The 14038-nt window shown below is 40.0% G+C and overlaps 2 protein-coding genes across 2 annotated transcripts in view; both read left to right on the forward strand.

Moving 5' to 3' along the window:
* The window catches only part of LOC118742395, a 231502-nt gene that overhangs the window by 30566 nt on the left and 186898 nt on the right, over nucleotides 1–14038 (forward strand). The gene's annotated exons all lie outside the window — the stretch shown is intronic.
* Nucleotides 1–14038, forward strand: part of LOC118742394 — a gene marked incomplete in the record, with an annotated part of 111184 nt that overhangs the window by 29966 nt on the left and 67180 nt on the right. Inside the window, 4 exon segments of the mRNA XM_036474443.1 lie at nucleotides 10948–11446; nucleotides 11518–12188; nucleotides 12247–12572; nucleotides 12631–14038. Of these exon segments, the coding sequence (XP_036330336.1) occupies nucleotides 10970–11446; nucleotides 11518–12188; nucleotides 12247–12572; nucleotides 12631–14038 (2882 nt within the window).

Here is a 14038-nt window from a genome sequence, read left to right on the forward strand (position 1 = left end):
TGGATTTAAATTTGGTCGAATGGATTAAAAAAACTTACATACATATAATTCCTTTTTTCCCAAAAATATACTTTTCATGTTACACTACTTCATTATTCCAGCGACGATGGTTGGTTGGTTTAAGTGGATTGTCACTCAGGTGACAAGCAATTAGCAAGTTGCCATTTTGATTCCACAACTCGTGCAACCTACAGCCATTTGGCGGCTTTAATAAATTTCAGTACGTCATACTGAAATATTCTGCAGGAATAGTTGCCGAGTGTATTTAGCCTCATCCTTGCGAGGGCTGGACACTCGCACAGCAAGTGTTCGACTGTCTCTTTTGAGCCCGGGTCATCGCAGTTGCGACAGAACCTATTGAAGGGCAGTCCTATCCTTTCGGCATGTACCCCAACGGGCCAGTGCCCTGTGCACACTGCAGTAAATTTGTAGGCATTTGTTTTGCTCATTCCTAAGAGAGCTTTGGTTTTGAGTGGGTCGTAGGACACCCAGAACTGCCGGGCAATTCTGTAGGATCCTGTGAAGTTCCACCTCTGCCTGGCCTTCGAATGATAAATTTCGGTAATTTTTGTCTTAATCTCCCTGAGCAAGGCGCCCTTGTCCACCGCGTGGGACACATCCAGTGCGGAGCCGCTCCTTGCTAGTTCGTCCGCTGCCTCATTTCCGTAGATGCCCCTATGTCCCGGGACCCATATTAGGGTAACCAGCTCTCTCCTACATTCATCCACTAGCTGAGATCTAACAGAGTTAGAGGAAAGTGCCTGAATAGCCACTTGGCTATCCGAGAGGATGTTCACTTGCTTTCTCGCGGGTACATTGTCTTTGATGTACCTTACTGCCTCCTTAATAGCAAACGTTTCGGCCTGGAAAACGCTTGCATAGTCTGGTAGGCGGAAGGATATTTTTAGGTTATATTGCTCAATAAAGACCCCAGCACCAACCCCGCATTCCATCTTTGACCCATCCGTAAAGACAGTTAAGCCCTGCAAGTATCCAAAATCTTCCTGGTTCCAGTCACTGCGGCTTGGGAATTTCGTGCGGGTTTATGGTGAACCCAGGTCTTCGACAGGATATAGTCAATGAGCAGCGCTTTAATTTCAGACGGTATTGCGTCTAGGATGGAACCGTGCCCGAACGGTCTTTCCTTCCAGAGCCCCAGGGCACGCAGTCTGATGGCGCTGTTAGCAGCTGAATTCTCTATGAAGATATCTATAGGTAATAAGTCAAGAAGGACGTTCAGAGTCCTTCTGCGGCTGCTGACCTTTTTAACTACGGAATCCTTAGCTTTTTAACTACGTAATCCTTAGTAAGGGCTGGCCACCAGACCAGCGCCCCATAAGAGATTATGGGTCGGACTATAGCTGTGTACATCCAGTGCACAATTCTTGGTTTCAAACCGCATCTGTTGCCAACATTCTCTTGGCTGCATAGAGAGCCCCCGTGGCCTCCTAGCACGCTCCTCAATGTTTGGTTTCCAGTTAAGTTTGGGATCCAAAATAACTCCCAAGGTATTTCACCTTCTTTGACAGATCCAGTTCCGTTCCTCGGAACCTTGGTTTATTAAAATTGGGTAATTTTGTTTTATTTGTGAAAAGCATAAGGTCAGTTTTCTCCGGGCTTACGCTAAGAGAACATCTTATGGCCCAGGAATCTACTATCTTTAAAGTCCTTTCCATAATTTCACTTATGACCGAAGGAAACTGACCCGATACCAGTATCGCTACATCATCGTCGTAAGCCACCGCTTTTATTCTCTGAGAGTCCAGCTTTACCAGTAGTTTGTTTAAGGCCATAGTAACGGTGATAGCACTCCTCCCTGTGGGGTGCATATACGGCCCTGCTTTGGTACCCCAATTCGGCATGTATTACTCTGCTCCTTAGCAGAGACACTATCAAAGCCCGGACACAGTGATCAATCCCTGTTTCCATAAGTGCCTCATGGATGGAATCTACACTGACATTATTAAAGGTCCCCTCGATGTCTATAAAGGACGCCATTGTAAATTGTTTATAGTAGAGCGAACTCTCAATCGTACGTACCACTTCATGTAGGGCAGTTTCCGTTGACTTCCCTTTCAAGTACGCATGTTGAGAGCATGATAAATTGGACGTCTTGTCCCTAACATACAGATCCAACAGCCTCTCAAACGTCTTGAGCACGAAGGACATTAGGCTTATTGGTCGGAAATCTTTAGCATTGTCATGGCCCCGTTTGCCCGCTTTAGGAATAAAAATTACCTTAATCTTCCTCCAGCTTAACGGAACGTGGTTCAGTATTAGGCACCAGTGTGACCGTTTTGATCCAAGTGGATCAAAACTGATACATTTTTCGATGAATTTTGGAGAGACACTTTTTTTAAATTTTGATACTTTTCCAAATACAAATGAAAAAAAATCTGTAAATTTTTATGCATTAAAAAACATGTCGTGCACCTGTGGCAACGTACATCCAAAAGTTCATTGACGTTCTCTGAACGAACCTTTCATGTATTGTGATTCATGGTCCATGTCGAAAAACGTCAAAATGTGAACAAACGAACAGTAGCATAGCGCTGCATTTTTTTATTTTCGCTATGTTCAATAACAAAAATTAAGGCTTGGTACTCGGAAATTCGGTGCTCGGTAAGGCCCTGTTTCCACAGGAAAACACCAATGTCGTGATAACCATGTCACAAAATATATTTCCAATGGATACCGCCTTATTGCTTGACATCTATTGCAGGCAATTTGATAGTTTGACAGCCATATTTTCACTTGATAGAAAGCGTGCTGGTGGTTATATCGATGAAATATTAATATTAAAACAAAATAAGAATCTGTTCCCTATTGGATTATTTATGACAACGTTTTAGGAAGTTATTCAGTAAGTTTGTTTAAGATTTAAATGTTTTTTTAACACCGAAATAGAGAGAATGTTGTCTGGCGGCGTCATGCGGCAAATGGTAGGCAATAAAAATTGCAAGGTGTAACTGCAACTGAAATTGCGCAAATCACACTCGGGGAAATAATTTCAACTTGCTCGTGCAATAAAATTATTGGTTTTATTCCATATTGATGTTTGATACTTAAATGAAAAAAACAATTTTTCACAAGCCCGTGGTCACTCTGTTAGGCACCCTCTAAAAATTGCTTCTAGGACTGGAATGACCATCTCAGAAGCTTTCTGCAGCATGACTGGTAGTATGCCGTCCATACCCGGTGATTTATAGGGTGAGAAGCTGAAGATAGCAAATTTTATCTTTTCCCTCTCTAGTAGCTCCTCTAAGAGGTGCTCGGAGAGGGTTGGTATATGGTCTGGGGCATCGGTTTCCACTACATCGATTTTGCACCCTGGAAAATGTGTATTCAGAAGGATATCCAGCGACTCCCCAGCCGACTCGGTCCATGAACCATCTGACCTTTTTATATATGTTGGCTGCGAGTGCCCTTTGGCAAGGATTTTGCTTAATCTCGCAGATTCCTTGGTATCCTCGATGGATTCGCAAAATTCCCTCCAGGACGCCTCCTTGGCGTCCCGTATCGCTTTTTTGTATTTCTTTAGGTTCTCTCTGTATAGGTCTCATACCTTAATCCTGTACCATTCGTTGAAGGATTTTCTTACTTGCTTCCGTAGATCTGTAAGGTTCTCATTCCACCAAGGTGTGCGCGCTTTCTTGCCATACCTCAGCGGACAAGCCTTCGTAAGGGCCTTTCCGAAGGCCTTATTCAGGCTGTCCGCTCTGGCGTCCAGCTCGCCCCTTGTAGGAATGTCTTCAACTGGTAGTTTCTTCAATTCTTTTCCAATAACCTTTTGAAATAAGTCCCAATCTGTTTTACGAGGGTTTCTAAAGGGGGTAGGCGTATCCGCCGCAATATTTAGCTCAAAGAGTATTCGACGGTGGTCCGAGAGGGTCTCTTCGTCGGATACTCTCCATTTATTGACCTTTAGGCTCCCCCGGTCAGCAGAGTTAGGTCTAGGACCTCTTCCCAACCGCAAAAATCTGGGGTACTAGGAAATATGAAGGTGGAAGCACTACCTCTATTACAAATCCTAAACGTAGAATCAATAAGCTGCCCCATTATGTATGTCGTGAATTGGCATCGCAGCCGAGTAACACTGGGCAACCTCCTGCTAGCCTTTGTAAAGTGACACTGGTGCAACTTGTTTGCGTTTTCCTTGCAACATTTTTCTTCTTCTTCCATTCTTGCTCACGTTTTGGCATTTCTCTCTCGCAATTGCACCAGTGTGACGTCACACAAAAGTTATTCTCAAAAATCCTCTCTGATCGGCGCAATCTTGTATTCTATCATTCTTGTATACGGATGATATAAGATAGCTTTGTTTATTCATCAACTCCAAGCTGACGACTAGTATCCGGTGAGCTGAAATTGGAACATAAAAAAGCTTTAATATGTTTTTTAACCAATACACACGCGCGGGATTTACCTGATATACTAGTGTAGAAGAGGTTATAGCGGGTGTGGGTTAGTCCCTTAACCTCTAGGTCCCTTACCCAAGGTTACTATATCAAATGAAATATATCGATGTCTTCCTCCCTTAGGAAGACAAGGAGCTTGTCCGAGGCAGCATTAGAGTGCCTAAGATTTGCCTGGACCACCTTCATCGACTTTCCCGGCATTGTTAACTGGCCCTGTGCCTGCCAGCACCTGGTTGGCACCTTCAGCGACCTCTTCGTTTGCGGTAACCTTGAGGTTCATATCGCCCAACATCTGATTGGCATCCTTGATATCAGCCTCTGGAATTGGCTCATTGGAGCAGAATATTTTTAGTTTCGCTGTTCTCACCCCGAAGAGCAGCTTGTTGTCCATTTTTTTCAATGGCTCAATACTTTCTTCGTTAAGCCTCAGAAGGTACGAAGAACTCTGAGGTTTTTTGCACGAATGACTACCCAGTCACTCATGGGTATTTCTGGATTCTGCCGTTGCAGGAAGCGGATTAACTTGTCGCTGTCCATAGCCATCTTCGGCAGCCAAAAGCGGGCCCTGGGTTTCCAAGGTACCTCCTCGGCAGGGATTAGTTTGGGCTTCAAACCCTCCCAGGCGTTGCCGAGCTCGGCTACGCACTTGCCGAGGAATTCCCTAGAGAACTCATCTCTACATTTGAAAATCCAGCAACCCCTCAGGGACTGACTGGGGTCAAATCCTGGAACGAGGTGAGTGAGTTACAAGTCAGCAAGCTACAAGTAAAGTGAGCAGAGAAGCGAGTTGCGAATAAGCAAGCTATAAGTTTAATTGTGTTAACAAGTTCAGTAAAGCGTTGTAATTGCTTTAACAAGTATTGTAGTATTTTTACTGTATTAGCAAGTATTGTAAAATTGTTTGTTGTACAATAAAGTTAATTGTACTTAGGGCTGCCAGACGTCCCGGTTTTTCCGGACATGTCCCGGTTTTAGACTATTTGTCCCGGTGTCCCGGTCCAACCTTAAAATGTCCCGGGTTTCGTTTTAGTGTCCCGGTTTTTGATTTGATTGCACAAATTTGAATAAAAGTTCAAAAATCACTACACTAGGAGAAAGAACGCGCTGTAATATTCAGAAAAATGTTATGAATTCACTGAGGGAAATAACGCATAGTAAACATGAATCTTTTCTTTTTGATTATCGTTTAAAAATTTTCGTATTTAAAAATAATACTTTCATAACACGCACGCGTGGTAATGATTCAAACTCAACCTTTAAATGCGCATTTACATGTTTGGCTGTAGCTGAGTGCACGAAGATGCCTGCCACAATTTGCTAATTTCCAGAGGGTGAGGGTTCAATTCCCATTACAACCAGCATGGAATTTAAATATTTTTTTAACTTAATTATGAAAAAGCAATCGGTAATTGCAAATCGTTTCATTGTAATATGGGCGTATTTGAATTGAATATTTCTATACTAAATACAAAAATTTGTATACTTAAATGTATTACGAGTTGGGTTGGTGCTCTTTCATATGCGTATTTTACAACGCTTTTATCAACTTGCAATGTTGTGGATCCAGAAGCTTTCAATGTTGTGTGTCCGACACCACAAAGCAAAGCTTTGAAAAGCTCCTATAAAAAAGCATAGTGAATAGGGCGACATCTGTAGTGAAGTAGTGCATAGGGCGATAGCTGTAGTGAATAGGGCGAGGTAGATGACATCTAGATGTCGCCCTATGTACTACGTTTGCTACACCGGAAATAGACGACACGTCAATTCTTTAAATAAAATTAATTGGTGCTCGTTCGTATGTACATACATATGTAAATGCATGTGTGTGCACCTTTCTATTAATATCGTTGAATTATTTTAATATCTATTGCAAACTTTTATTCATACAGGACTAAAAAGGAGAAAATAAATAATATAAAAAAAACTTTTTAATATACAACGCTTTTATAAATGGACTAAAAAGTAGAAAATAATATTTCTCAGTCCCATAGAATTTGTTTTGATAACTTTTGATTTTGAAATTTTACCAAAAGTCATTATAAACAATCTATGAAATTGAAAATGAAAAGCGTGGGGCGCATGTATTACACTTGAATTGATATGAAAAGTAATATATGTATGTATGTATGTGGGTATATGAATAACGACCACTTAAAATCGATTTCTAAGTTCTACTTTCGCTGTAGAAATTTTAGGTCTACGTTATGTAGTTTGACTATTGTCAACTAAATCGAATGCTTTGTAAGTGAAGTGACTTGTGGACCACTTGAGGTATAGGTGGACCAGTTGGTAACCACTTTGGGACCAGTTGGTAACTAGTTCGTGGGATCAGTTGGTAACCAGTGGGGACCAGTCCGGGAACCAGTTGGGAACCAGTTTGGGACTAGTCCGAAACTACTTACCTTCGGACCAGTTGGGGACCAGTTGGTCTTTTTAAGCTCTTGTGGCCGTTTTAAGGGTAATTCTTGGGCTCCTGCACTGCCGCTCGGGGTTTCTGCCTTCTACGGTGGTAATTTTGGGCCGGGTTGCCTGTTTTGGCGGATTGTTGTGCTGTGTGCCGCGTATTACGTGTGCCGGGTACCACTTTCTCGAGCGAATTGCTCTGGGGACGTGTTGTGTGAGTTGCTGGCTTTTTGGCTAGACTTTGAGGAGGGTTTATACACGCATATCGGTGGAAATAGACGACACGCCATTTCTTTAAATAAAATTAATTGGTGCTCGTTTGTATGTACATACATATGTAAATGCTTGTGTGTGCACCTTTCTATTAATATCGTTGAATTATTTTAATATCTATTGCAAAATTTTATCCAGACAGGACTAAAAAGTAGAAAATAAATAATATAAAAAAAACTTTTTAATATACAACGCTTTTATAAATGGACTAAAAAGTTGAAAATAATACTTCTCAGTCCCATAGAATTTGTTTTGATAACTTTTGATTTTGAAATTTTAGCAAAAGTCATTATAAACAATCTATGAAATTGAAAATGAAAAGCGTGGGGCGCATGTAATACACTTGAATTGATATGAAAAGTAATATATGGATGTATGTATGTGGGTATATGAATAACGACCGCTTAAAATCGATTTCAAAGTTCTACTTTCGCTGTAGAAATTTTAGGTCTACGTTATGTAGTTTGACTATTGTCAATTAAATCGAATGCTTTGTATTGCATGCGCTCCACGCTTTTCATTTTCAATTTCATAGATTGTTTATAATGACTTTTGCTAAAATTTCAAAATCAAAAGTTATCAAAACAAATTCTATGGGACTGAGAAGTATTATTTTCAACTTTTTAGTCCATTTATAAAAGCGTTGTATATTAAAAAGTTTTTTTATATTATTTATTTTTAATTTAGCACGCTTTTTTAACTCAAAACTTCAGTGCAACGGTTTCATTTGTGAAATAGTCACATTTCGAGATAGTTGAACTTTGCACAAGCAATAGCTGATGATTAGTATATGTACCTAAATACGTTCAAAATGACGTGCACAGAGTTTTACAATTATATTAAGGAAAAGACAGAAGTTTTGAAACAAGTTCACAGCAACGAAAAATATGACTGATATTTTAATGTTATCTTGTACTTATATTTTTTTTTCATGAAACCTAGAGTACTTATAAGTACAGTGCCGTACAAAATTATTGGCTCGGAGGCTCTTTCATTAGATCACAATTTCTAATCAGATCTTTTAGACAAATTTTGAAAATGTAGCTTTTGAGCCAATTAACAAAGTGCATGTCTGAAGTTGATGGCAAATTTCGTTGATTTTTAGCATTTATTTTTTTTTGCTGACAGTGTCTTCCATATAAAAAGGATTACCGAACATAGTTTGTATGGAAGAAACTCTCAGTAAAAACAATACCAAAAATCAACTAAAATTTAATGGGCATTAAAACTTCATTTTAAAAATTTGTATAAAAAGTCTGTTGCGAATTTGTATGCAAATTTATTGAATTTTCCCGAGTTTAGCACAAAGTTTAACAATTTTATTTCTATGTTTTTCATATATTTATTATAAACTGTATTTTTATAAAGAATAAAAAAACTTCATGCATTGTGGAAAATTCTCTGTGCTTTGGTTGTGATAAGTTGTTTTGTTTTGTTGGCGTACGTTGTAATGATCTCATGATCTCATGTTTTTATGTTTTTGTTTTTGTCTGTCAAAATAAAATTTCACTACATCCTTTCGCACGTCGAAATGAAAGAGAAGGGGGCGAGAGGCCCTCCCTAAAGTGTCCCGGTTTGGCAACAGATATATCTGGCAGCCCTAATTGTACTACCATTTGGTCATCGTTAGCCTTTATTTAACAATCCAGCGATACGAACCGGAGGATTTGGGAAATCCGGACGAGGGTTCAAGGATAATCGTAACAATATATTATTTTAATCTACAGAAAATGAGCTTTCATTAAAAAAAAGGAAGAGTGGCCTTGAGTGCCAGGGTTTTTAAAAGTGTATGTAAAAAAGATTCAGCAGAAATTAATTAAAGAAAAAATAGACTTGGATTAGTACCGACATAAATAATACAGCTAATTATTAATAAATATTGATAATTATTGTTCTAAATAGGATCACTTACCTTTGTCTGGATTTTCATTATAGAGTTTATTGAATGAATTCCGCGTTTTTTGTAAAATAAATATAAAAAAGTTAGAAGTATTGAGTCACTGTCAACTTTCGAGAGTGAGGAAGTATTCTTAACAATTTTTTATCGCAAAAAAAATTTACACTGTATTGAAGTACCATTAATAATGACTGATTGCCTGTCAATCAATCACAGGTTAGAAAATGTGCTTATTTTTGAGTATTGACCTCCGGCTGAACCACTGTGCAGTGGTCAGATTTTAGGTCTAAATAACCTGGTAAGGAAATCTCCTTAAGTAAACATCACTGGTCTCTGTTTCTCGATACAATTGTGAAGGCCCGTTTACATACAACTTTGGCGTTGCGTTGGCGTCGCTTCGACAGCTAACTATGACTACGTGCATTTATATGAAAGTCCCCACATAATCAAAGTTGGGCAACGCCGACGCCAACACAACGCAGAAAGATGGCCAACTCTCAACTTTTTGTGCGCGTCGTTCGTCAGCTGTTCCAAATAATCAAAGTTATGTGATTTAATTTTCATTTTTAATTAAATGCAGGCAAGAAATATAGTTTTTAATGCAATTATTGATATAAAATTTTGATTTATCTGCCGCTAGTATGTTAATTTAGTGACCAAAGTATTCTCTGCTAAGCATTCATCGTAGCAAGCACGGGCGTTACTCGCGCTGCTGTCAAAGCGACGCCAGCGCCAAGGTAATGCCAAAGTTGTATGTGGGCGAGCCTTGAAAGGTGCAATCTTAGGAACAAATGCACAATACCTACAAATCTCGAATTAAAAAAAAACAAAAATAGGATCGATAGAGATCATTGAGGTAAACATAGCGGTATATATATTTTTTTTTTGGGAAACAACAACTACAACAATTATCAAAGGTCAAAGTTCAAATTAAGCATTTTTTAAATTAACATTTCTCGAAAACCTCTTCAAGGAATTGGGCAATTTTGATGTCATTTGTCAAATTCTCTTTAATTTGATATACATATTTATACATATACCTTTTTATAGTTTTCACAAAAATCTTATTAATGTGTGTATTTGCGTAGGCGGCCTTCGGCCGCACTTATGGATTATAACCCTCATAAAGTAGAATTCTCTTTCTGTGTTGCGAAGAAAAGGCGCTGAACACCTTTTGCAGAGAACACCTTTCTGCGTAGGCGGCCTTCGGCCGCTCTTATGGATTATAACCCTCACAAAGTAGAATTCTCTTTCTGTCTTGCGAAGGAAAGGTGCTGATCACCTGTTGCACAGAACACCTTTCTGCGTAGGCGGCCTTCGGCCGCACTTATGGATTATAACCCTCACAAAGTAGAATTCCACATTAATTAGATTTTTGTGAATACTATAAAAGATATATGCATAAATATGTATATCAAATTAAAGAGAATTAAATTCTCTATCAAATGAAATATTACTTAAAAAACATGCTTAATTTGAACGTTGACCTTTAATAATTGTTGTAGTTGTTGTTTCCCAAATAAAAATATATATATCGTTACGCTCACCTCAATGATCTCCATCGATCCCAACATGCATTTTTTTAATTTGAGAATTGTAGGTATTCTACATTTACGCCCAATCTTACTACAAAAACATCATTGCGACTTTTGTTTTGTCAGTCTGTCACGGTGACTTTTTAGAAGGTGTCACAGCAGGAATCAAACCCGAACCATCGATGTGCAAAGTCAACAACGCTAACCACTGAGCCATGTACACCCCGTAAACTCTTGTTGATTACCAATTTTCTTATTCCAACCTGGCTGGTTGTTGTTATTAATTCTATACATTAATTGGAATTATTGCGTACTTAGTTTTAGGCAGGCTCGTCCTAAACTATTATTTGTAATTTAAATACATATGTATATAAATAGGTCCATCTGTATGTTCACATGGATTTTTTTAACCAACTTTCAGTTCATAGTTGTAATGCAATAATATGGCTTCCCCTATAAACGCCGATTCATTCACTGCCACTTCCAGTACTACGGCTGAAACTGAATGGTTGGAGGCCCTGCTCCATGAAGTGCAACTTGAGCAGTTTCTCGAACGCATACGCGATGATTTACAAGTTACACGTCTGGCGCACTTCGATTATGTGCTTCCAGAGGATCTCGAACGATGTGGGCTGGGTAAGCCAGCTGTACGCAGACTAATGGAGGCAGTGCGTAAAAAAAAGGCTCATCAATGGCGGAAAAACATACTTTCGAAATTGATTGGCGGGGGCAAGCAGCCCTCCACAAAAAAGTCACAACAAGCTGTAAGCAAAGAACAGCAAAATACGCAACTTACTTGCCTTATACTCGAAAAAGATATAACGCTCGGCATCAAATTGGGTGACGGTTCATTCGGAGTAGTGCGACGCGGCGAGTGGCATACAGCTCCAAACGGGAAAGTGCTGCCTGTTGCGGTAAAGGTTTGTAATCCAATATAGTATAAATTCATTGTATCTGTGTTTATACCAAAATAATGGAATGTGATTTTCAGGTGCTAAAATCGGATAATCTCACACAACCTGGCATTATCGACGACTTCTTTCGTGAGGTGCAAGCCATGCATGCTTTGGATCACTCGAATTTAGTGCGTTTGTATGGCGTGGTGCTGTCCCAGCCAATGATGATGATTACCGAATTGGCAGAGCGCGGTTCGTTGTTAGATACTCTACGCAAGCAGTGTAAACATACGCCGTTAACTCACATTTGGAATTGGTCGGTACAAATTGTAACTGGTATGGCGTACTTAGAGCAAAAGCGTTTCCTTCACCGTGACTTGGCTTGTCGCAACGTTCTACTAGCTTCCGGGAATAAAATCAAAATAGGTGATTTCGGTCTGATGCGGGCGTTGCCGCAAGAAGATGACTGCTATGTCATGTCTGAGCATAAAAAGGTCCCATTTCCTTGGTGCGCTCCAGAATCATTGCGATTTCGACAATTTTCACATGCGTCAGATACCTGGATGTTTGGCGTAACCCTATGGGAAATGTTCACTTTCGGAGAGGATCCATGGGTTGGATTAAATGGTTCCCAAATTTTACGAAAAATCGACAGAGAGGGTGAGCGACTGCATCAGCCAGATGCTTGTCCTCCAGATGTTTACGAAATGATGCTGCAGTGTTGGGATAAAACACCTGCTGAGCGGCCAACTTTTGCTGCTTTGAAGTAGGTACATATATCAAATAAAATGTCCATATGAAGTTGAGGTTTTCTTCTTTTAAAGGGAATTTTTAGTAGGTATGTCGCCACCAATATTTAAAGCATCACGGTCCTATCTCGAAGAAAATAGGCTTAAGATCGAGGCTGGCGATACCTTAGCGATTATTGACGGTCGCGCTGATTTGAAGTTAATTAAGGGGCAAAATCAGCGCTCATTTGATATTGGCGTTTTCCCACGCAATATATTAGAGAAACAGAAGCATACAAACAGTGACCTCATACGACCGTTGCATGAAAGCATTCGTCATAGTGGCGGCCATGCTGGTTCGCCATTTGGTTTTTGTTGGGGAGGAGCCGGAGCGATGAGTGCGAGTGCAGAAATACAAGCAGGTAAGTTTTTTAAATCAATGTTAGGTATAACATTCTAATTTGATAAAATATTTTGTAGAGAGAAATCGTAAATGTGCATCCATGCAGCCGCAAATGCAGCATGCACATCATGCCAAAGAGAGGAAATCGGTTTCTAATAAACAGTTTTCATACAACAAACTAGTTAACGAACGTTCTGCTGAACTTCAGCGAAACCAAACGGCACAGGCAATGAAGGGTAAGACACTTGCTCACCAAAAGCAGGGTCCTCAGCGTCCCCCTCCACCACTACAGCAACAAAGCGAGGGTATTCTGATTGATATTTCGCCGGAGTTTGGACTTCCTTCGTCGTCTATGAAAGTCGATGATAGCAGTTCGCTAAAAGTAGATAGCACATTTTGTATATTAGATGCACCGATTGATGTGCCTACTGAGGGCGAAGAATATGAGGCTACCGCTGTCGCTAATGCATCTGGGTTACTTTCTAGTAATGTCACATCATTGAACCAAAACTTCCGGATAGGAGCTTCGTCACCTGGTCAACGCCAACCACCCCCTTATCAAATGCCACCCACTTACTCGAATACTATTGAGTTCTCGCACCAACAACAGCCACAATCGATGCAACATCATGATCCCTTCGATACTAGTAGTGTGCAAATGAGTAGCGCTGAAAGAGCAGGAATTTCTACTTATACAGGTGCTATTTCTCTATACTCAAACGTTATGCGTCTACAGCAGCAACATCTACAGGAGTCAATATTACGTGCAAACGCAACACAGTCATTATGTAACAGTCCTTCAGCACGGAAAAGTCTTTTCTTCGCAGCGTCTAATTGTCCAAGCAATAAAGAAAACATACCACATTCCCTTGCCACAGAAGACTCAAGCGCAGTGATTTCAGAAGGCCAAGACACTCTGCAATCAACGCTGAGCTCACTTAGTCTTGAAAAGCCTATAGAGCCAACTAATGCAGAGGGCAATGTTTTGTTGGATAAATCCTTTATTGCCGAACTCGAGAAGGACATGTATAGCAGCAAAGGCCAAAATGATTATGAACGTAACTCCGCACAAATGTATGCTAATAAAGAGATTGTTTACAAACAAAATTTAACGCCGTTAAAAAATTCAGTCAATCAGTCTAGCACAACAGGAACATCTAGTACCGGCACTTCGCCTCAACTACAAAGCCCCGAATCGTACAATACTCATGCAAACCAACTACAGAACTCAACTAGGCCTATGTCAGAATTGCGTAATAATGATGAGATTAAACAAAATAATTTGGATGCGGCTGTTGCACATGAAATGTGCGTTGCTGTGAGAATGGGAACCGGGGCATCAGCTACAAGCACCCAAGATGTGATTAATCGAATATGGTATGAGCGTGTCAATGGCACATCAGGGAATTCGACGTACTATGCGCATCCACCGGATAATATTTACCAAAACCAGGGTAATTACGCAGAACGTCATACAAATACTGA

Source organism: Rhagoletis pomonella, unplaced genomic scaffold, assembly GCF_013731165.1.
Source record: "Rhagoletis pomonella isolate Grant_MI unplaced genomic scaffold, Rhpom_1.0 Rhpom_scaffold_00007, whole genome shotgun sequence".
NCBI lineage: Eukaryota > Metazoa > Arthropoda > Insecta > Diptera > Tephritidae > Rhagoletis > Rhagoletis pomonella.